At 49.9% G+C, this 22886-nt stretch overlaps 3 protein-coding genes across 9 annotated transcripts in view; 2 read left to right on the top strand and 1 right to left on the bottom strand.

Moving 5' to 3' along the window:
- USP3 (ubiquitin specific peptidase 3) overlaps window positions 1-4705 on the top strand; it is a 214862-nt gene extending 210157 nt beyond the window's left edge. For all 3 annotated transcript variants that reach the window (XM_033437088.2, XM_033437089.2, XM_004274724.3), the window contains one exon: window positions 930-4705. In XM_033437088.2, the coding sequence (XP_033292979.1) occupies window positions 930-1095 (166 nt within the window). In that variant the 3' untranslated portion in view covers window positions 1096-4705. The remainder of the gene's footprint in view (window positions 1-929) is intronic.
- A 2489-nt stretch (window positions 4706-7194) lies between these two features.
- On the top strand, window positions 7195-11860 carry FBXL22 (F-box and leucine rich repeat protein 22). Its single transcript, XM_004274726.4, has 2 exons — window positions 7195-7745; window positions 10789-11860. The coding sequence occupies exons 1-2, from the start codon at window positions 7411-7413 to the stop codon at window positions 11132-11134; spliced, it is 681 nt and encodes a 226-aa protein (XP_004274774.1). The 5' UTR covers window positions 7195-7410; the 3' UTR covers window positions 11135-11860.
- A 5413-nt stretch (window positions 11861-17273) lies between these two features.
- The window catches only part of HERC1 (HECT and RLD domain containing E3 ubiquitin protein ligase family member 1), a 215833-nt gene continuing 210220 nt past the window's right edge, over window positions 17274-22886 (bottom strand). For all 5 annotated transcript variants that reach the window (XM_049706186.1, XM_049706187.1, XM_049706188.1 and 2 more), the window contains 2 exons: window positions 21118-21423; window positions 17274-17916 (listed from right to left, as the gene is read on the bottom strand). In XM_049706186.1, coding sequence (XP_049562143.1) covers window positions 17731-17916; window positions 21118-21423 — 492 coding nt within the window. In that variant the 3' untranslated portion in view covers window positions 17274-17730. The remainder of the gene's footprint in view (window positions 17917-21117; window positions 21424-22886) is intronic.

The following is a 22886-nucleotide window of genomic DNA, read 5'->3' as shown; positions in this document are numbered from 1 at the left end:
TCTAAAGGTGCATTTCTTATTTTGTTAAATGACACTCTCGACTACTTTTTCCCCCTGAAGGTCTGCATTAGGGTATATACCTTGTTTCTGGTCCGCTTGAGAATGGCAGTTTTACCTTCAGACTTGGCAAACCGCAACCCATGTTGAAAATCCTTTTCCCTCTGAACTTTGTAGACATTGCTCCACTGACTTCACCGTTCATAGTTATAAGTGACAAGTCCACTACGTGTCTGATTCTCATTTGTTTGTTTTTTCCTTTGGACTTGAGAAATTACATCAGATGCATTTCTCTTTGGTAGTTGACAGGGGCACGCTTAAGTCTGATGTCTTCAGCTCATGGAAATGTTGTAAGGGTTTTTTCTAGCAGTTTATGAAGGTCTCTATTCTATCTACAGGCTTTCTCCTACCCAGGAGGACTGACTCTGGGGTTCCATGTGTGAGTGGGTGGGTCATGCTGAGAGAGAAAAGCCTTTGATGGCCAAAGTAGGAGGGAAAGTGCTTCCCTGGAGGCAGATTTCTGTCTTATGCTCAGGTTTCCTCTAAGACTTCCTGGTCCTCAGTTTTCCATGTTTCCATAGGCTTTGACCTCTGCTTGTTAGGTTGAGAGCTCCTTCACTGTTTGGTTTCTCTGTTAATCCAGTACCATGTAAACACTGCTTTGTGTGTCCTAAAAAATCCTCAATTTCTGGTCAGTCCATGGCACTCTTCCCTGTTTTCCAGTGTCAATATATTCCTTGTCATTTCAATGAGTTTTGAGAAGATAAACACATGAGCCCAAGCAACTATCTTAAATTACAAGCCTCTAGGATTTATTCTCTAATTACAGTACTTATTAAAATTTATTGTCTACCTGATAATTTATATGGTTGCATAGATTCTTTTGTGATTTCTGTAGTCTTTTTCTTTGATCATCTGACCTTTCCTTACAGGGTCGGTTCTGGACATTACACAGCATATGCAACTCACGAAGGTCGCTGGTTCCATTTCAATGACAGTACTGTAACACTGACTGATGAAGACACCGTTGTGAAGGCCAAGGCCTACATCCTTTTTTATGTGGAACGCCAGGCCAAAGCTGGGTCGGATAAACTTTAATACCTCCTCCAAATCATTATTCGTCAACTATACCGGACAAACATTTCCAATTTTCCATAAATACTTGATCCAAGATTTAATTTCATTATGCACTTTTCAGTTTCCTATTTTGGGTTTAGTTTTATTTTGTCAATGGTAGTGACTTACTGAACATGGGCACCAACTAATTTTTTTTTTTAGTTCTACCAGAAAACCTCAGCAGATATTTTGATTTGCTGCTTTAGTTGTAATAATTCAGTTTTTATATGTAGTTTCAAGAACTTAGTTCTATTTGACTTTTTTATATTAATGTTCAATTCTCACTTTGAGGCACATTTACATCAATGCATTGTTACTCTCACATGCTGAAAGGAAGATACGTTCCTGACTGTGAAGAGCAACGTAACCACCTGCTGCCTTCTCACAGCTGTAACGGAGATCAGGTTGGCTCAAAATCAGGGATCATGTGTGCACGTAATTTGTGGCCCACGAGATTTCAGTGACTGCTCAGTAATCATTCTCTTTGCTTGTAAAAGATAACTGAAAGGGCATCATTAAGTAGACCAGGTAATTGCTGCTCTTCGTATCTCTCAGAGCTGCACTAACTAAATTTGTTGGTTCAGTTGTAACTATGTTGCAAATTCAAGAATTACCTTTTTTTTTTTTTGATTTTGGGGTATTTTCATGGAGATAGGAGTACTGAAAACTCCCAGGAAGGCCAAATACACTTAAGTGTTTAAAAAATTCCATGACTCGGCTACATGTTATCCAGGTGTTATTTATCCACTGCCATGAAACCATAGCTTCTGTTCGCCTTTTAGAGTCAGCACCTAATTCCCTGTTAGTTGTAGCACCGGGATTAACTGCATGTCCACTGTAGTCTTACTTCTTACTTGGTCACCTGAGGTTGAGATGCTACCCTCCAGAGTTGATTCTGACCATCACCTAAACGTCGGGTAATACTGTGGGGTCTGCTTCCACAGAAGGAAACGAAAGTCTTTACTAGTCTAAGTTTTAACAATTCTCATTGGCCCATCCTCATAGCAGAGCAATTGAAAATATTTTCACTTTGAATAAGTAGAGTTTCTATTGTTGAGGTTAGTAGTCTGTTTTAAAATTTTCAAGAAAAGGGCTTCCCTGGTGGCGCAGTGGTTGAGAGTCTGCCGATGCAGGGGACGCGGGTTTGTGCCCTGGTCCGGGAAGATCCCCCATGCCGTGGAGCGGCTGGGCCCGTGAGCCATGGCCGCTGAGCCTGCGCGTCCGGAGCCTGTGCTCCGCAACGGGAGACGCCACAACAGTGAGAAGCCCGCATACCACAAAAAAAAAAAAAAAAAAAAATCAAAAAAATAGGCACCAGCACTATTTAGATTTAACTCAAACTGAAATCTCGAACCAGAATCCCATCTAATGAAGGTAACTGTGCTTTCTGCAAGCGCTCCAAGCCAGCCTGTGGATCTTGGGGTGCTGGTGGCATGATGTGCAAAGTAATGAGAGAAAAGGAAGGAGCTCCAGCTAGGCCTGTGGGATAGGACCAGGCACATTTTCATGTTCATTTCTTGTCCCAGTCATTATTTTCCTCCCTTCCCGATTCTCTACAAGTTGTTACAAGGGGCAGAATGTATTTCATGTTAAGCCAGCCAACCAGACTTTTTGCTATTCTTGTTTTTCTGTTAAAAGAAAAAAAATAGTCCAGATAATTTCTTAAGTGTATGAATGTAAAAGAAAGCTGGGTGGCTCTCCTCCTAGGTTGGATGTTTGCAGTTGCAGGAGCAGATGTGCTCTATTTCCACTTTAATATTAGCTGGGTAAATCCCACATTTTCTCAGAGCGGAACACATCTGCTATATACTTTAACTAGAAGCAAATTACAATTATGTTTAAACTTATACTGTCCAATACAGCAGTCACTGGCTACATATGGTTAAATGTTAATTAAAAATAAATTAAGAATTCAGTTCTCCAGTCACACTGGCCACATTTCAAATGCTCAGCAGCCACACGTGGCACAGGACCGCCCAGGTCTGGGACAGTTCCACCGTGTGAACCCTCTCAGACAGCACTGGTCTGCACTTTCACTCCAGAGAGAAAAGCTCTGCCATCGTGTTTAAGTCTTAGAACTTAGAGTGCCTAGAATTAAGAGGGAAACATGTATTTAAAACAGTTCACAATGTTAAATCACACAGGTCGAGCCATGTGAAATTCTATTGGACTGTTTCTGATCTACAAAAATGACAGTTTCACATAATTTGATCTACTGTATCAGTGCATTAACACCACATGTCATTGAACTTGAAACGTGCATCTCCTCTGATCTCGCTCTTATGAATCCAGGCTCTTTTGTTTAGAAGGTACACAGCTGTAACTTCTAACATTTGCCCTTACATCATTAGTCTCTGGACAGGCAGCAGTTATAACTCCAGCAAGAAAGCCTCGGGCAGTGTTGATGGAGGAAAGTGGCCTTTATACCGCATGGAACTTAACAACAGACTAGACTACTTTGTTGGGGAAAGTGGTCCTCACACAGGCAACGCTGTTGGCTTAGGAAATGAACGCATCTCCTCTCTGAATTCCGTAGTGTTTTTATTTCTTGATTTTACTCCAGCAGACACGTCTGAAGGGTATCATGAAGGTTCTTTGGAAAAGTGACTGGACCCATGTGAACTGTCCACTTGAACCCCAGCGATGTAAATGTGTCTCTCTGTATTTTGAAATTTTTAACTGTGCAGCTGTATCACGCCTATTTCAAAAGCTCTTCGTGCTCTTCGGGGCTCTCCCCCTGTGCCGTGTTGTCTCTAGCGTGTTTGTGGCTTCTTGCTCAGAGAGCAGTGCTGAGGCAGGGCCTCACGCCGAGTCACAGGGCTCCTCGGAACAAGAAAACTTTCTCAGAAGTCCTCCCACACAGGTGGGTGACAGAAACAGTTTGTGGCAACACAAATCTCTCTCCATGGTGGAGAAACTTTTGCTTATCCACTGTATTCTACTCAGTGTCTAGTGATGACAAATGTAATAGAATAAAACCAGTAAAGTATATGGGCCCTGGTTAAGTGTTAAATGTGTATCTCACCTGTGGAACCTGCTCAGCAGCTTGGTTTCCGGGGTTGGGGGCATATTTATTTCTTACAGCCAAACCTCTTCTTCATTGGTTTAGTGTATGTACATAAGTCTATTTAGATATACTTAGCCCACTTCCACCTCCACCGTCCCCTAAACTTTCTCACATCCCCCCTGTTGCTGAAGTGGCCTCTTCACACAGGCCCTGGAGGAGCTCCTGAGCAAAGTCCGTTCCTGCATCCAGGGCATGGGTCCCAAGGGATGAGCGTATGGCCGCAGGAAGGTGCCCATAGCACAGGAAGGGGTGGGCGTGGGTGGCGTCATGCTGTGGTCCAAGGTCTGTGCATTGCCTCACTGGGTGCAGTACCTTCCCCCTCAGGTCTGTGAAGGACTCCAGACTGCCCTCTGTGAGTGATGGTTGTGTGTGACGTAATCATTTCCACTAAAACCTAGTCTGTGTGATGCTGAGAGGATTAACTGTGCAAGTGACTGATTTCATTTAAGTTGTAATCACATCCCTTTTCTGCTTCACCAACCTGAACTGTTTTATGGAAAGTATCATTAAAGATCTGGTCTCTTTCCTTTTGACTATTATTTCTGAACACCTTTCAGTGGAGCATAGTAAGTGATGATGTACTTAGCTCAAGCTACAGGCCGTTAGAGTCAGTCAACAGGTAGTAGTAGGTTTTTACAAACCCCTCGCCATCTGGGGCTGCTGGTGCACATGGGCCCAGACGGAGTGACCTGGAGGGGCAGGGGAGGGGGGTGGTGGGAGAGAGCCTCTAGTGCCTGCGTTCAGGTCCTGAGGGAGAGCTCGCCCGCAGTGAGTGACTTCATCCTGTCTTTCCCTGTGACACTGATTTTATAAAAATGAGGTCCACTTGACTCCTTTGGAGCCAGACTCGACTCTGAGGAACTAGGTTTGGGGCTCCGAGCAAAGGATCGCCTTTTAAAGCCAAACAGGCAAACAAGTGCCATTGTTAAAAAATAAATGTTCTGCTTTACACCCCTCTCTGCCCCCATGTCCCCTGCAAACAAGCAAAAAAATCAAGACCCACCCTGTGTCCACACCCATCGTTTTTCTGTGTTACTTATTTGCCTGTTTCTATCAGTCTTCTGAAACTGAAGACAAAGGCGCCTGCAGCCCAAATGGTTTTGCCTCCAGTTCCCATGTCACACGTCTCCTTTTGGCAGCTGTGCTGGTCAGAGGCCATAGCGGCTACTGCTGCAGCCCCGGAGCTGAGCTCCACAGGGCGGAAAGGGAGGAGCTGGGAGGAGCTGCTGCCACAACCCCCAGGCCGCAAGCCAGATCCCTCCCTGCAGGCAGGCAGGCACAGGGACCCACCCTGCATTCTGGGGTGCTCCCTACAACCCCGCGGGACGAGCAGCGAAGAGGCCAGGCTCTGAACGTTCACCCTGCCCACCTTTTGCTGTTCGAGCAGAGCTGCGGGAATGCAGCTTGGAAGCCACGAGGAACCACAACGACCCTGCCCTGCCCTGTGGCCAGCACACTTCACACGGCTCTGCCTTCTAGGAAGGTGAAAGAGCCAACTACTTCCAGGAATCAGCCCTCTAAAAAGTACTGGTTTGGAAAGGATTGGGGAGTGAAAGTGGAGATGATAAGGCTTTCTAGTAAATCCACTTCTGCTGCAGCAGTACCGTTTCGGTGGGTGAGTGTAGCTAGAGCCCAAAGAGGGACTCTGGCTGTCAGCTTTAATTTGAACAATTAAAACGATTAGCTTGAAATATGAGCAGTTCCTAGTTAACCTTTCCTTGAGAAACACATCTTCCTTTTGGCTGTTTATTGGTTCATGTTTTTTTTTAAGGAAAGTCACCCCTTCCACTTTACCTTGGCAGTGGCCGGGTACCTGAGGCACAGGGGACCACTGAGACCGGCTCCTCAGAGCCAGGGTGCTGGCTAGAATGCCTGCTTTCTCCTCTAGGCTGCACTCTGCTTTTATAGGCAAAGCTGCACCAGGTCTGATCGAGCCTTAGTTCCCGAAGAGGGTCCGCCATATGTGCCTCATCTGTGTTACTCCACGCAAGCGGACACAAAGTATTCCCATTCCTTCCCATTCTAATTATGTGGGAAAAGGGACAAAGGTAACCACTGAGGTGGTGTTCCCTGGTCCAGCAGAGGAAAAATGGTTCCTCATCTCACTACTGTAGCCCACAAACCAACCAACCAACCGGTACACAGAGCTAGGAGTTCACAGGAGGGGAAATGCGGTAGGGTCTGGTGAATGATTGGGAGTGAAGCAGCATTAGAAAATGGATCCATGGACTGAGAAATCTCAGTTACTTTAGGATAGGAAGGGAGAACTTAATGAACAACCTCCAGGCAACCTGCCTAGCAGCTTAATTCCAGGAACTAAAAGCATCCCTCACAAGGAGGATGGTGTGTGGCAGGCTTAAAGGGCAAAAGAGTAAAATACTTCAACTTAAAATTGTTTCAAGCAGTTTTGTATTACGAGCTACCTCATCCATCCTGACATTTGGGGAAATACAGACTAGATACAGCAGGACACATATCTGGAAAAATGTAAAGCCAAGTAAACTTAAGTTTAAAATGTGACACACACAGAAGAACCTTGGAGAGATAAGCTACTTAAGACAAATCGTTTATGGAAAAACTCAGGGTAAAAATACAGCCAACTGGGAGACCAAAGAAATCCCTGCGCCTGGAGGAGAGCAGCAGGATTTGAAGGTAGCTCAGCCTCGAAACCATCACTACTGAACAAAGTGACAGAGGAAAGCGTCACCCAGGCTTCTGCTTACACCCCTGAGCACAAAACCGTCCCCCTTAGCTCTTCATAGACAGCAGTCTTCTTCCTACTAAGAGGAGAGCAAAAGACTCATATTGATGTCCTAGGAAACAAAAACAGTCCTATGTACAATTAGAGTCCCTCCCAGTGAGTAGAGACTGCAAGCCCAGACAGAGGTGGTCCAGCCAGCACCACAGATGAAAATGCCAAAAGAGCTCTCCGCCTAACACCACGGTCAGCTAAAAGGAAAGAAATCCCTTTTAAGGAAGCTATTTAATTTCAATACGCTGCTTTTCTGCCAGGATTTTCAATTCCTCGGAACATAAGCCGAGCCACGGACTGCTGCACGTGTGTCTGGGTCTGGGCTTCCCCGCCTCTTCAGAGCAGCAGCACCAGTTGTTGGCCAAAAATAAACACCATTCCTCAACCATATATGTCCACCAGCCCGGAGCTGGGGAGGAGGAGCAGGAGGTAGGTCAGGACCCCGGGCTCCAGCCACACTCCGTGGCTGCCGTGCACCATGCACATCACCCAGCTCAACCGCGAGTGCCTGCTACACCTCTTCTCCTTTCTGGACAAGGACAGCAGGAAGAACCTTGCCAGGACCTGCCCCCAGCTCCAGGACGTGTTTGAGGACCCCGCACTGTGGCCCCTGCTGCACTTCCGTTCCCTCACAGAACTCAAGAAGGACAACTTCCTCCTGAGCCCGGCGCTCAGGAGCCTGTCCATCTGCTGGCACTCCAGCCGCGTGCAGGTGTGCAGCATCGAGGACTGGCTCAAGAGCGCCCTCCAGAGGAGCATCTGCAGCCGGCACGAGAGCCTAGTCAGTGATTTCCTCCTCCAGGTGTGCGACAGGTAGGCCGCCTCTGAGCAGCGCTGGCATCCAGAGCTCTGGGAGGCTTCCGGGGGTCAGGGAAGAGCAAATTACAAGAGCAAGACGGCTTTGCTTCGGGGAGCCTCAGACTAGGCCCAAGGCTTAGACCCTCCAGGCCTGCCCACTGCGCAGTCCCCAGAAGATGGATAAAATCCTGGGGGAAACGGGCACCAATCCTCCTCTTAGCCTCACGGGTCTTGGAGCTGCTTCGGCAAAGAGGACAAACTTGGCTTCAGCTGTCCCTGTGTTTCAGGAGGCTGTCTTCCCTGGCAGCCGTTAAGTGCTGGGTAGGTCCAGCTGGGCCTTCATTTTCAAGGTCAGGCTCCAGGAAGAGGTTTCTAGATTCAGCAATCAGCTCACCCCTACGATTTGCCCCTAGCAAGCAAACCCCAAGACCTGTAAAATGCGGCCGAGGAAGGAGAGTTAGGGTGCTCAGCCCTGGGTTAGCTGACCAAGCCAGGCTCCAGAAGTAGGGGTGGTGATAATGGTTTCCTTATTAGAAACTCACTAATCTTCATGGTACCTGAAGGAGAGAGTGTTTTAGCCTAAGTTTCAAATGAGCAAATCGGAACTCGTGACAGGTTGTGTGACTTGCCCCGGTCTAGGATTGCCGGATATTAGCAAATAAAAATTCAAAAGGCCCAGAGAATTTTGAATTTCAGATAGATGGAATAATTTTTTTGGTGCCTGTCCCAAATACATCCTGTATTTGACCTGTCAACCCCACAGAGGCTTAGCCATGGGTTAGACTCCCTTCACAGTCACAGCCTCCTGCCTAGAGCAGTCCATGCAAGAACAGACTCTCACCGAGACTTTACCAGTCCTGTCCTAGCCTTTGAGGAAAGACACCCCCTTGTTTACTAACAAACTACGTTCAGTCAGCTTGCTGCCACCCAAGTCTAACAGCTGCAATATTCTGGCAGCCCAACAAGGAATGGGAGGAAATAGTGTAGTGGCCTCGCCCCCCCCCCCTTTTTTTTTTAAGGCAAGAGAAGAAAACAGAAGATGGACTTGGGGCTGGTCCCTCATGGGACCATGACATTTTGATGAGTTTAACAAGGCCCAGAAATCAGACTGGAGGGCGATATGTATGGGGTGAAAAGCTTGCCCCAGATCTGCTGCATTCTTCTTGTAGGGGAACCAGGTTTAATCCCCCAAACCAGCAAGGTGTGGACTGGACCTCCAAGGCCACTGTCTAGGTACGGCAAGGGTCCCCAGTGTCACCAAAAAAGCAAAGGGCTCGGGGCTGAGTCCCCCAGTTCTGCTACTGTCCAACCATGTGACCCCAGCCCAAATATTTAAACACTTTCAACCTCATTTGTTTTTCTGTAAAATGGGATAAACTACCTTATCTCACATGCTGAAAGGATTAAATGACACAGCAGCACTGGCACATTGTAGGTATCGATAAGTATGCACCAAATCTACACCTGGCAATCAGCTGGGGAGAGGGGTTGTGAGAGGAAAGCTGAGGATGGCTGGGCAGGGAGGGAGCTGGCTTTTTCTTTCTCTGGTTTCTTCCTGCATCAGGATTATTTTAAAGGTTCTTACAGGAAGGGATCATTTAACAGCCCTGGGGTTTAAACCCCTACCTAATCCTTACCACCACCCTGAAAGTAACAGTTTCTCTGCCTGACAGATGAGGAGGTGGCCCAGCAAGGTTCGGACATTTGTCCTGGGTCACACAGCAAATATGTCACAGGCAAGTCACTCGAGCTCCCTGAGCCAGTTTCCTCATTCATGAAATTGGGGGTGGAAGGTTGATATGAAGACTTAGGAAGTTGTGTGGACTTGGGAAGACAGGATGCACTCGGCGTGTGGATGTGGCCATGACCAGTCTTTTAGTTCCTCACCTCCTTGCTCAGGAACAAGGGAGCTGAGCTGGCCCAGGCAGGTGCAGTCAAGGGGCAATGGGGGAGGCAAACCCCCTGTGGGGAGAGGGAAACCCCCTGTGGCCCGACTCCAGCTCCCTCTGGCTACAGGAAGCCAAGGCCTGCACCGCTGAGACAGGTCCTTCTGGACTGGAAGCGGTCTGGACCTGCTTGCTCCCAGGAAACATGGGTTATGATGGCCTACGGAAGGTCCTGTACAGGTTCCAGATACCCCAAATCTCGCTTAATCATCACAGCAGCCCCACTGGTAGGCATTATTCCCTCCCTGCCACCCACTCCCAACACACTCCCCCAGGTAAACTAAGGCTCAGCGAGTGACTTAATCAAGGTCATGGCGCAAATAAGCCAACTTTGCTCAAATCTTTTCCCCCAGCAGGTGCTGGTAAGGTTGGGGCAGAAAGCCCCCCCCCGCCCCCAAAGCTTTCTGGACAAGCTACCTGTATCCCTGATTGTACCCACCTCAGGCCTGGGTCTAGCTACCTCCAGATCCTGTCCTGTGACAGGTTGGCATCCCACTGGAGATGCAGTAACTGTCTCAGTCAACTGAGCTGAAACCAGGGCTCTAGAACTCAGAGCGAATGCTCAAGAGGCGTGCCCCGATGGCCTCACGGGTTGGAATGGGCCTGACTCTAAGCCACCCCACAGGAAACCCTTCCTCTCTGCACCGTCCTGCCAGGAGCATCAGGGCCTCAGCTTGAAGCTAGACTGGAGCGGTCACTCCGCACCGCTTTCCTCACCCCCACCCAAGGCAACAAGTCTGAAAGAACCAAAGAAACTGTAGCCGACCCTCCTTGGAACCAGCATCGCCTATGTCCACAGCAGGGCCGGGGCTTGGGCTCCTGGGACTAAGAGCCCAGGCAGATTAAAGTAAGGTGGGGTGGAGTGGCAGAAAGAACAGGGGACATGGGACAGAAGCCCCGGTTCAGATCCCGGCGTGTCACCGCGGGCAAGTGCCCGAAACTCTCTGGGCCCGTTCCTCCTCTATAAAAAGCGGGAGGGCCTGCCCGGTCTCCCAGAGTTGGCACGGGGACCAACCAGGGAGCTAAGGGGCGTGACCGGGGGCGGCCGCACGCTAGCACGCTAACCGCACCCTCCTCGGCCCCGGCCCATGGTCACCGCGTTCTCTCCGCAGGTGCCCCAACCTGGCATCCGTCACGCTGTCGGGCTGCGGCCACGTCACCGACGACTGCCTGGCGCGTCTGCTGCGCTCCTGCCCGCGCCTGCGCGCGCTGCGCCTGGAGAACTGCGCGCGCGTCACCAACCGCACGCTGACGGCCGTGGCGGCGCACGGGCGGGCGCTGCAGACGCTGCACGTGGACTTCTGCCGCAACGTGAGCGCGGCCGGCCTGCGCCGCCTGCGCGCCGCGTGCCCGCGCCTGACTCTGCGCGCCGAACACAGCGCGGCCATGATCCCTGATCAGCTCCCGCGCGGCCTGCGTTCGCCCGGCGCTGCCCTCCGCAAGCAGCTTCTGCGCTAGGCCGGGCGGGCTGTGTCTGGGACACCGGCCCTGGGCCTCCGGGCGGGAGGAGTGGCCTGCATTGAACAACAGCCCCTAGACAGCCGCCACATCCTCAGCCAAGACGGGGATACGAGCGCCTCCCGCACATTACGATTTTATACATTGGCTCAGTGCAAGGTTTGATGGCCAGATGCTTGAAAAACACTCTGGTGTTTCTCACTAAACACCAGCACCCTTCCCTGTCTCCCCTAAGCACCCGGTTCTCCGCCTGGCGCTGCGCGGGAGCCCTTAGCCCATACTCCCCGGCTAAGGTCGCAGTCGGGGGGGGGGGGTGTCTAAATAACAGCCGTGGGGAGGCGTGGCCGCTCCGAGCTACCCGGGGGCGCGTCTCCGTGCTGCACCAGCGGGAGGAGGGGAGGCACCCCGGGCGCCGGGCGCTAGAGAGCCATCGAACGGGTTACCTAGAGGCTTTGCTCCGCGCCGCCCCCCCGCCCCCCCCCCCCCCGAGCCCGGTAGCCTTTCATCTGGCAGATGCATTCCTAGCAGTGACTGCAAACGCGACTCTAGAAAATTCGCTTGTTGCTGTGATTCTTTCATAAACTGGATTGTTATCCTTATTTTATACCGTTCTCCCATCATAAAGGGAAACAAACAATCATTGGAAAAACCCAAAGTAAAGACATAAAAGCAGCAGACCTGGTTAAATCCTTGGTTAACGAAGCCATTAAAAGCAATGCAAAGTTAAATTTTTACCTGCTATATTTGCTGAACGTGGGCGCACGCCTGGAGTTCAATTTCAGGGCTTTAGTCACTGGTGCCCCACCTTTAGCCACCAAAGGAAGGGCTCTCAGCCATCCTGCAGCCTCCCGGTTCTAGGTACACGGGGAAAACTTTGGGTAAGTGGGGAAAGGAGGGAGAATGGTGGAGTAATGGGTGATACTCACACCCTGGCTCCTCCCATCACCAGCTGAGTGAGATCAAGGCCCTTTAACCACCTGAGGCCAGGTGTTTCTTCTTTGTGAAAGGGGCTCCTGATGCCTACTCACTGGGCTGCACGCCACAGGCCTGCAAGGCCTGCACTTGTCCAGCTTTAGACTGAAGAAAGAGCCCAGAGTCAGCAGCAGAGACATCAATGGTTTAATAGATGGAGGAATCTTACATGTCTGAAGCAAGGCCCTGGAGTGACGCCCCACTGTGCGCAGCTAATGGTAGGCAGGACGTGGTGGCAGTCTTCGCTTGGTGGGGGGGAGGGGAGATTACCGTTATAGGGGAATTGATGTCAGGTGAGCTCATTAGTTACGAGGGAAACCAATGGAATGGCACGCCCCTCACCACCCCTTTGATAAGAACAGCCTCAGCTGGGGCCTGGGACAAGAACAAAGGAAGATCAGTCACGTGTGTAAGGTTTAGGTGAAACAGGCACTGGTCAGGCAGGGGATGTAAAGAGAGCAAGAGAACAGCCATCTTGAGAGGCCTGACCACACACATGGGTTCCTTAATTCGTTGCTCCAATATTGGGGAAACAGCAAGGAAAAAAAGACATTCTCATGGAGCTTATGTTTTACTGGGGGAAGAGACAGTAAGTAATTGGTGTATAAGGAGATAAGTACTGGGGAAGAGGGGAAATACAGGGTGAGAGGATATTTGGGAATTGCTGGAAAGGAAAAAGCAACTTAAAAGAGGTCGACCAATGTAAGCCCCATTGAGAAGGAGGCATTTGAGAAAGGAAGTGGGGGAGAGAATGGTGCAGAGTCTGGAGGAAAATATTCCAGACAAGAGGCAACAGCCTCCAGCGCAAAGGCCCCAGACAAGGAGCATGGCTGGTGTGTTATGGCTGGAACAGAGTGAGTGAGGAGGAAAGGTAAGCAGGAGAGGTGATGAGAAAAATAAGGGAGAAGAGGGGCCTCACCCAGGCCTCAGAGGTTATTATGAGGATGAAATGAGAGCTGGAGATCCCCCACTCAGGCCACCTCCAGCAGGTGCCAGGGCCCCAAGAAGACGACGGTGAAGGCCCAGAGGGGCTGAAATTTCTCTAGGCAGAGCCTGTGGGCAGGCAAACAGCACCCTACCTCGCCCAAACCCCTCCAGGGACTGCCGAAGGCCTCAGTTGCTGCCCCTGGGCCCCTGGTTAGACCATCCCTTAGCCCAGAAACTGGTAACCACACTGACCCTGGACCGGCATAATCCTTCCTCATCCCTGTGTGGGGAAAGCCAGCCCTGCCAGGCCACCAGGTGCAGTGGAACGCCAGGGCCTACCACTAGCCTGTGAGACCCAGGTGTCCTCTGGGTGATTTTCTAGTTTACCCACCCTTGCTCTGAACTCTGGAGAGAGGCTTTGCAGGAAATTAATTTTTCAGCCACTACTGCAAACAATGTTGAAAGAAAGCTCAGGCTTCCAGGGACTTAAATGTTTGTTTAAAACAGAGCCACTTAAACCCAATGGCTTTGCTTTCATCATCTCTGATAAGCCCCAATTCCCAGAGGTCTTGTTTGCCCTAAGTTGGTGGTTTAGTCTGGGGGAAAAACAGGACCTGGTTTCTAGCTCTCCTCTGACCAAGGGCAGGTCAGCCCTCTTCAAACCTCAGCTTTCTTACCTGTATATTGGGATAGCTAGAGAATCTTGTCTGCAAAGTTCTCTTAAGGGTTATGAGACTGTGTTTGTAAAGCAAACAAAGGTTACTGTATATTCAGCTGGAAAGCGGGTAACCTACATTCCCCTGAGGTTCCTTCCCCCCCAGAAGCTCTTTTATAAATGAGGGTTAAGTTCCCCTTGATGCCTAGTAAACCCTCACGTACCAAGACTAGTGGTCACAGAACGAAAGCTGTGCTGACAGTTGTGTCCAGCATGGTTTCTAGGGCTCCGGTTAGGCCCTGCCCCCTGCACAGGACCTTTGGGTCCCTGAGCCCAGGCCCATCTGAGGTACTCCTGGAAGGCAGACACTACTCTCCACGCTGCCTTCTAACAGTCCCTGTGCATTCACACCGCCAGGCACTGAGCAAAGGCACTGGACAGAACACAGTGCCCTGGCTTAGTCTGAAAACAGCTTTCAAGGTCTTCTCTCAGATTTGCATAGAACAAGGGGCACTGCATGCTTAATCAATCCACCAATTCATTCATCTCACAAACATTTACTGGGTATTGGGCATGGGCTGGGCCAGGCCCTACCTCAAGGGAGTCACTCTAGTCAGAAGACATGCAGCTGGGGTTGAGGGGGGTTTTGAGCGCTCTCCCAGCTCTGCCAGCCATAACTCCTGACAAGTTATGACTTCTCGGAGCCTCCATTTCTCTATTTGTAAAATAGGACCAGTACACTCTCTGTGACACTGTGCTGAGATTCTGTCTAACTGTGTACTGCCTGGAAGGCAGAGGGTAGGGAAAGGCGTCCTCATGTCCACAGGGGGCTAGAAAAGCCAAGTGCCCAGCAGAACCCACAAGAAGCAACACATGATGGAGGACACGGCCTTTGAGCCGAGACTGGAAGACTGACCCCAGCTCCCATAAGGTTGGTATCAGCAGCAGGCACAGCTCAGGAAGACAGTCAGGAAGGCCAATGCATGTCCAGAGAAGGGCGAGCTGGGGGAGATGGGAGCCTGACCCATAGCCACTGGGAAATGGCTTGGGGATTATCTGTGCCCTCACAGCCTCCATTAGAACACACCACAGACTTTGCCCCGCTCCTGAATGCTAACTCTTTTCACTCTCAGCCGTGGCCAAGGCAGCCAAAGTGAAAGCTAGTGGGAGGCTGCAGAACCTCAGCACTGGGGCAGGACAGTGCCCCCTAGTGGGGGGCTGGCCCCAGTCACCACATCATACTGGCTAGTCGGCTGACCCTCAACGCCAGCAGAGGCTGGGGCCGTGTGCTCCGAGGTCAGGGGCTCCAGATTGCTCCCTAGGAAGCAGAGCCCGCTGGGGGGTACATTGTGCTCTGAGGCTTGTCTTACAGGGACACACTGGCCTGTTTTGGCACAGGCTGAATGTCTGCAGGGGGCTGACTGAGCCCCCTCAACTCCACCACTGGCGTGCTGACAGGAAGCCAGGACTCGCAGCTCTCGTCTGTAAGTACCTGGGATCCAGCACTTTCCCTCTCCTGACCTCGAATTCTTGGTCTGTAAAGGGAGAGATCATCTGATGCCTTAGTTCTACTATTCCTCCAGCTCTGGGATTCAATGCCCAAGACTTGCTATTTGCTAAAAACCGAGCTTACCACATATAGGTTTCATCTCACTGGCAGTGCTGGGCAAAGGCCACGAAGCTGGGAGGCCCAGAAAAAAGCTGCACCTTGAAAGGGCCTTTAAGGGAATCTAAAGGCTAGGGGGTCAGAGTTCTCTTGAGACTTTTTAAGGGTGATAAAAACTGCAAGGATTTGTTAACTGAGTGAGTCTAGCAAAGAAAAAAAAAAGGCCTAAGCCTCTGTGGGGGTTGAAAGTGAACTACGGGGGAAAAAAATAGGGGCACTAGGCTCATTTCAGCTCCTCACATCAGGGACTCACACCTCCTCCTCTCTCCCAGAGCTTCCAAAGTTCAGAGGACGAAGAAAAATGACAGGTTTCCAGCAAAGAAATGGCATCTGTTATAAAAGCAAGGTGTCTGTGCAGGTCTTCCTCGCGGAGTTAGGCCTCCTGAGGAGCCACCCGTTAGGCCCGACAGGTGGGGCCTGAGCATCAGCCTGCTGCGGGTGCCCTTTCCCCTGAGTCCAGAGGGAACTGGGGCAGCAGAGCCCAGAGCCTCATGAAGGTCAAGGCCTTCTTGTGATTTAAAACAGTCTGAGACTGCAGACGTAGCCTTCAGCTCGGCACACCCTCAGCCCAGCCCACCAAGAGGGAAGAGGTACTTGTCACCGGGAGGCAGCCCAGAAGGCCCGAAGAGACCCCTTCTGGCGTTGTCCAGGATCTCAGCAGCACGCAGAGGCCGTTCTTCGCTGAGAGAAGTTCCCTCCTGGCCCAGAGGCCCGGACAGTGCCTTCCCACCCCCCAAGTGAGCGCTTCAAGCACAAAGACCTTCACCGCTGCTTCTGACTGAGCTCTCAGATCAAGTATTAAAGGCTCAGAACCCCCTGGGGGTCCCCAGAAGCTGTGATCTCCTTCTGAGACACAATGCCAATTGAAGCCTCTTTTCCATAAAAATGAAATGTCTTCATTCTAAATATTATTAGATATACTCACTGGGAAATATCCATGCACCACATCATCTTAGCCAACAAAACCACATCTTCCTTCCAATTTCTCTTCACACGCCTTTTACCTTCCTGGTGGAAAACAAGCGCCTATAAGGCTCTCTGGCACCTCGTTTGAGCAGGCTGTCAGCCTTGACCTTGTCCATGAAGTACACTGGAAGTAGCGTGCAGCATGAACTTGTAGTGGATGAAAGAGAGGAGCCACCCAAAGGCTGTGCCCTCTCCCTGTTCCCACTCGCAGAGCCTTCACAGCTGCTCTCCAGATAGCCCTTTCTCCCAGGACCACATGCTCACTCTGACATGCCTGAGCAAATGAACACATCGCCCAGGGCCTTCAAAAGGTCTGGGTTTAAGCACCAAGGGTGTAACCCCTTCCCCAGTCCCCTGCACAATTCCCCACCATCATTCAAGGACATAAAAGCCACGCACTAGTTCTCAAATTCACTCACACATTCACATGGTCACTCATTCATGTACGCTAAGTGCCCACTTGGCTGCCCTTCCAGGGTAGATGACACGTTATTGTCAACTGCCCCGCTCTTTAATTCCATCACTGGATCCGCTGGCTCCTCAAAGGGCGGTGGCGGTGGGCAGTCACAACTATATCACTTTAGTTAGTTTCCTCCTGGCCTAGTAGAGCTGCATCCCGTACCAGGCATCCTGGGGCTGTTCAAGAAAGGCTCCTATTAGCGTGTTACACTTTAAGCCAGCTACGGAGAAGGAGGAAGCATAGTGCTAAAGGATGGACACCAGGGACCCTGTAGTGAGGGAACACAGTGAGAGACCAAGGATGACAGAACCAATAAACACAGGAGCTTTCACCTCAGGGGGCTGCTATACCCATGTGGCCCTCTGCTCCGTCATTTCCAAGCAAAGCCCAGTGTGAAGGAATGTTTCTGATGAGTCAAAAAGCTGTCGGAGTGCAACTAGTCTGAAAGTTCATTCTCTCTTCATCAAAGCTCCAATAACAAAAGCAGCCCATGCACTGATTCCTGAATTGGCTTTATTTCTCTGCATAAGGAACCCTGCACAGGCAATTCAAATTAAAACAAAATAAATATATGAATATTCATGTAAAACTGTCCTTTCTAATGAACAATTATACACAATGTACAATTTCATGTTCACTGGGTGGGTTTACAAAAATGTACCATTCCCAACTAAAAATGCACCGAAATGGTTCCATGCAAACTTATCAAAAGTGACCACAAATATGGAGGGAAAAACCTGACTTAGAGCACTTTGTCTTTTTTTTGTACAATCACAGAAAAATAAAAACATCTAATTTCTTTGTTACATTTAGAGTAACTAAATGTGGCCACTGTTTATAATGTCGGTTTATGTTCCTAAAACATCTATTAGTTACCATAAAAGTGTATCAGCATTAAGTTGGAAGTGAGCATTATCGAGAAGAAGGAGGGGCGACGGCACCCTGGGTGGTCAGTAGTCAGTGTCGGAGCCCTCAGCGTTGTCCACGTTTCGCGAGAGCATGTAGTTGTCCATGTCGATTGAGCGGCAGTTGTTGATGGCGTAGCGCAGGCGCTCAGCCATGACCAGCTGGCTGGAGTAGGGCGGCAGTCTCAGCTGGAAGAAGCAGGTCTGTGAGGTAGGCAGACTGTCGTAAGGCTGTGGAGAGAGAGACCCAGAGCCATGACTGCAGCACTGGGGTATCATGGGGGGAGCAGGGCTGCTCATCACCACCACCCCCAAAGTCAGGAAAGCACTTCTCCCTGCCTTCAGGTGGGCTCCACGGACATGACTGACTGCACGGCCACCTGGAGAGCAAGCAGAGACTTGGCAGTGGTAGGAAGAGTGCAGGCTCTGGTGTCCTGTGGCCATCTAGCTTTTGGCGAAGATGCTTCTTTCCTCTCCTCACTCCTCCAAAGCCCTCATGTGTGAAATGAGAATGAGCCCTGACTGGCAGGGTTACCTGGTAGAACACACTTCGCACAGTGCCTGCCACAGCGTAGGAGTGCAACAGAGTTTGTTCCCTTTCACCAAGAGGGTGCAAACTTGAAGCTGCTACAGGGATTCCCCCAACAGAGCCAGTGAAATGGAAGGAACAACTGTAAGGGAGTCACCACACTCCTCCTCCCCTCACCGTCCTCCTAGTGAGCATTCTGCCATCCTTCACCTGCCATGGCCACCAGCACACCGCTCAGATGAGGAAGGAGCAGTTAATGAAATCCCAGCCCAGCCCTTTAACCGATGGTGATGCAGTCGTTTAAAATGATAATTATGAAGATTAGCAGCAAAACAGAAAAGTGCTGGAGATAGACTGTTAGGTGGAAAAAGCAGAATACAAAATTCTAAATGCGTCATGCAAAAATGCATATGCTTGATGAATTACACAAAGGTGAAAGGTGAAAATGGCTACCAGTAGGAGGGACAGGATTCCTGTCCCTCCCCGCAAACACTGTCCTGCCTTGCAAACACAACTATTTTCCAAACTATCTGTAATGATAATGATTTACATTGTTTTTATAATTTTTTTAAAAATGAGTTTTTAGAAAAGAACCTGCCCTCTCTTTCTCGTTGAACTCCTTGAAACCAGCCCTCCTCCTCCTCGGAACTCGCCATCAGGTGAGTGCATTTCCGAGAGGTGGGAGATGGAGGGCCCAGAAGCTTAGCTGTGCCAGAGCCAGTGATGAATGCAGAAAATCCTCAACCCACAAAGACATTAAAGGGGAATGTCAACAGGTGGCTCTGATTTGGAAACTAGAGAAATGGTTGAAAAGTCACAAAGCAGAGACCCATAGTGGTCAGTTTGCTGAGGCTAAAACCCCTGAGGCAGGGGATTAATAGTGGATTAACTCCTGGGATGGCAGGGTAGCCCAGGACAGATACGAGGCAAGGCTTTTTTCCAGAGCTGAAGAGAAGCAAACCATTTCCTCCTCCCCATCTTTCTCTGAAGCAACAAAACAGATTTACAACTTATAGTTTCTGGCAAGTCCCATCGAAAATTTACAGAAAGGCTCTTTTCATAGCCTTTCCTGTGCATGGCCTCTCCAGCAAGCCCAGGAGTGGAGCCCAGGCAGGCAGCCTCGGGAGGCAGCAGGGGAGGGATGGCTTTGACTACGGCAACTTTGAAGGGGTAGTTACAGGAAAAACACCAGACGGGCAGAGACTGAAACCTGATGAAACTGGTAGGATGGGCCCTTGAGTGAAGAGGTCCTACCTTCCTTACTGTTTCCGGAATAAACACCATGGGCCCCGCTCAGGGGACTGCCCAGCTCACGGCGGGTGGAGGAGGAGAAAGAGGGAACACAGACACGTCTAACTTAATGTTAGGTTCGAGGAGTGTACCAAGTGTCCAGGAGATGGATATAAGAAGATCTAAGTCTGCCTGGAGGAATAGTCAGGAGGCATAGGAAAGCATCCAGAAGGGCTTTTTGGAGGAGATGACATTGGTATTGGGCTTAAACGGTGAGTAATTGCTTGCCAGGCATAGATGGAAAGGGATGGGAGGAGAACTTACTAAAGCAGTGGGAATAGCCTGCACAAAGGCAGAGACATTTAAAAACAGTGTGACCTTGGGAATTCCCTGGTGTCTTAGTGATTAAGATCCCAGGCTTTCACTGCCGTGGCCTGGGTTCAATCCCTGGTTGGGGAACTCAGATCCTGCAAGCCATGTGGTGCGGCCAAAAAAAATCTCCCAAAACAAACAAACAAACAAAAAACCCCCAAATAAAAAACAGTGTGGTCTGTCAGGAGAAAGGCAAGCAGCCCATGATGGCCAGAACATAATAAGCATCAAGAGGTGATATCAGAAGGCGGGGCAGAGGCCAGACTGTGGAGGTGTTGAAGACTGCTAAGGTGGCTGGCGTTTATCCTGGAGTCAACACAAGGGGCCGCTGAACGGTGTGAAAGGAAAAGAGTGACGTGGTTAGAGAGGTGCTTGAGAAAGATGACTCTAGCAGCAGTGTGCATTTAAGCCTCTAAGCCCTTTTATTCCTAAGCCATCTGTCAAAACAGCAGCTGGGCTGGAGCTCTGCAGCAGGGACCTTTCATCAGGCTGCAGGGAAGCTGCACTGCCTGCTCCGTGATGCACGCCACGCACGTAGCCACAGAGCACGTTACTGCTGCTCCCTGTGTCTTCACGTTCCTTCTGGAGCATGTGTACCAGTTAATGGTTAGTATCTTCATGAAAACAAATAAACAAGACCGTGTCCCAGTGCAGAAGTCACACAACGAAAAGGCATAGGAAATATGAGGCAGAGGCAACATGGTGACACTTCTGCCAAGCTTAGCTTTCATTCAGGAAGTTACTGGAAGATTCAGTGAAGGTTGTTGGTTGTAGTGTGCTTTCTACATCCATTTAGGACTTTTTTTAAAAAAATTAATTTATTTATCTTTAATTTTATTTATTTATTTATGGCTGTGTTGGGTCTTCGTTTCTGTGCAAGGCCTCTCTCTAGTTGTGGCAAGCGGGGGCCACTCTTCATCACGGTGCACGGGCCTCTCACTATCGCGGCCTCTCTTGTTGCGGAGCACAGGCTCCAGACGTGCAGGCTCAGTAATTGTGGCTCACGGGCCTAGTTGCTCTGCGGCATGTGGGATCTTCCCAGACCAGGGCTCGAACCCGTGTCCCCTGCATTGGCGGGCAGATTCTCAAGCACTGCGCCACCAGGGAAGCCCCATTTAGGACTTTTTAAAATTGAAGTTATGTGATGTTTCTAAACAAGTTTTTGTGCTTGATTTTTTTAAAAAGTCTGGAAATTCCAAGCATTAATCCTGAATTGGCAGGCCTACTTGAAGCCGAACATGCAAGCATCAAGGAAGCAATAAAGGCACACATTACCAAGGAAGAAAAAACATCTTACTTACTCTATCAACCTTCATGATCTGAAATCTCTGAGAAATATCTGCAGTGTTGGCTGGTAGTCGAGATCTTCCAGACACAAACCTCATGAAAAGCACCCGCTCCTCGTTGGAGAACTCCTCCAGCGTGTGCCAGAACCACTGCACCAGCTGATGTTGCTCATCCACCTCCCGGTACCGCACCACCTTCTTCAAGACTTCTACAGAGATCTCGGGCATCCCGCACACCATCTGCTCCAGCTGCTTTGCTGTGAGGAGGGACAGCAGCGGCACAGGGACGATCCAGGACATCCCTTCTCGGACCGCGGCCACCTGCTCCCAGGAGAGGTTGTTCATTCAATGTGTGCGCATAGACTGGGCACCCACGGTGGACCCAATTGGGCCGGGCACCTCGTGCGTGCTCATCTTCTCCCAGGCCCTCTACTTGTCCCTCAGAACTGGCATGACTGCACACGGCCCAACCTCCTTGCCTCTGACCCTATGTTAGAACTTCTCCCTGCCTGTAGGACTCATACACTCCTTCCTGTCCCAGTTCAAGTCAATCCAGGAGCCCACCTTCCCTGCCCCACAAAATCCCAGCCCACTGGGGCCTTCCCTAATGCCAACCACACTCCTAACCACACACGGCCATGGGCTGTTAAACTGTGCTATGTGGGATACTTTGTCTTCTCATCAGGGTAAGAAGCTCTTGGAGGATGGGTCTAGAGCTTCTACTGTTTTTGTAATTTATATTTTCTTTTGAAAACAGTTATATCCTTTTTGTAAAAATCATTTGTGCTGATTGTAAAAGAAAAAAAAAGTACAAAGAAGAAAGTAAAACTGAGACATCCTTTTGTAGGAAGGCTGCAAAAAGGACAGAAAAATTGATCAGGAGATGGGTTCTGTATCCCAGCTCCACCACTTCTTTTACTTTAATTTTCTGATCTGAAAAATAAGGTAAATAATTGCTGCTCCCATGATTATGACAGGTATTTTAAATGAGTCTGTGTGACTGGGCAGTTAGCCCCTGTTAGCACAGTGCAGAGAACAGGTCAGTCAGGGAATGCCGAAGGGGTGCTGCCAGAGGCTGCCACACAGTCTGTTTGGCAAAACCCCTCCAAGGCTGTGCAGTAGTGCATACTCTACACACAGACCCATCACTGTTCCAGGTTTCTTTCATAAATAACTTCTCCACTCTTGGCCAATTCAAAACCATCTACCACAAACAAGACCAAACCAGAGAACCTGAACAGGAGCCACACCTCGAGGAAGGCCCTGGAGTTATGATTGTACCAGGTTGTCATGCCCAGGGCTAAGGAACGGAGTGGCAGTGAGGGCAGTCTCTACTGATAGTAAAGGGAACACCCCAGCCAAAGTCTGCCAAAAAACAAGCTGTTTGCCTGGAAGGATAAAAACCAAAAGCTGTCTGGAAAAAAAAAGGCTGAGGTACAGGGATGGCTGCTTGGGTCAGGGACAACTGGGGACAGCTATGGGAAGAATACAGGGTTCTAAGAGACAAGGAGGAAGTGAAACGAGGAAGATGGCCTTGTTACCCAGAAAGCAACAAAGCCAGGGCAGAGCACAGCTGATGGACAGCAGGTCAATCTGACCTTCATAGGAAAGGCCAGCACAAGAGCCTGGACACCACAGTTAAACCTGGTTTGCGATCCTGGCTTTGCCTTGGGCACATCACTTCACTTCTCTGGACTCCATGCATTCATTTGTGAAATGGTGATAGTAATTTCTCTCTCTCAGAGTAACTATGTGAAAAGCCACACATGCGGGTGCCTGGTACC

Source organism: Orcinus orca, chromosome 2, assembly GCF_937001465.1.
Source record: "Orcinus orca chromosome 2, mOrcOrc1.1, whole genome shotgun sequence".
NCBI lineage: Eukaryota > Metazoa > Chordata > Mammalia > Artiodactyla > Delphinidae > Orcinus > Orcinus orca.
The sequence above is the reverse complement of the archived record's forward strand: the minus strand, read 5'-3'. Positions and strand labels throughout refer to the sequence as shown.

Excerpts from the sequence above, each read along its gene's own strand:
- FBXL22 (XM_004274726.4), top strand. The coding sequence starts at position 7,411 with ATGCACATCACCCAGCTCAACCGCGAGTGCCTGCTACACCTCTTCTCC. Across the intron at positions 7,746-10,788 it reads CTCCTCCAGGTGTGCGACAG|GTGCCCCAACCTGGCATCCG; the intron begins GTAGGCCGCCTC and ends TTCTCTCCGCAG.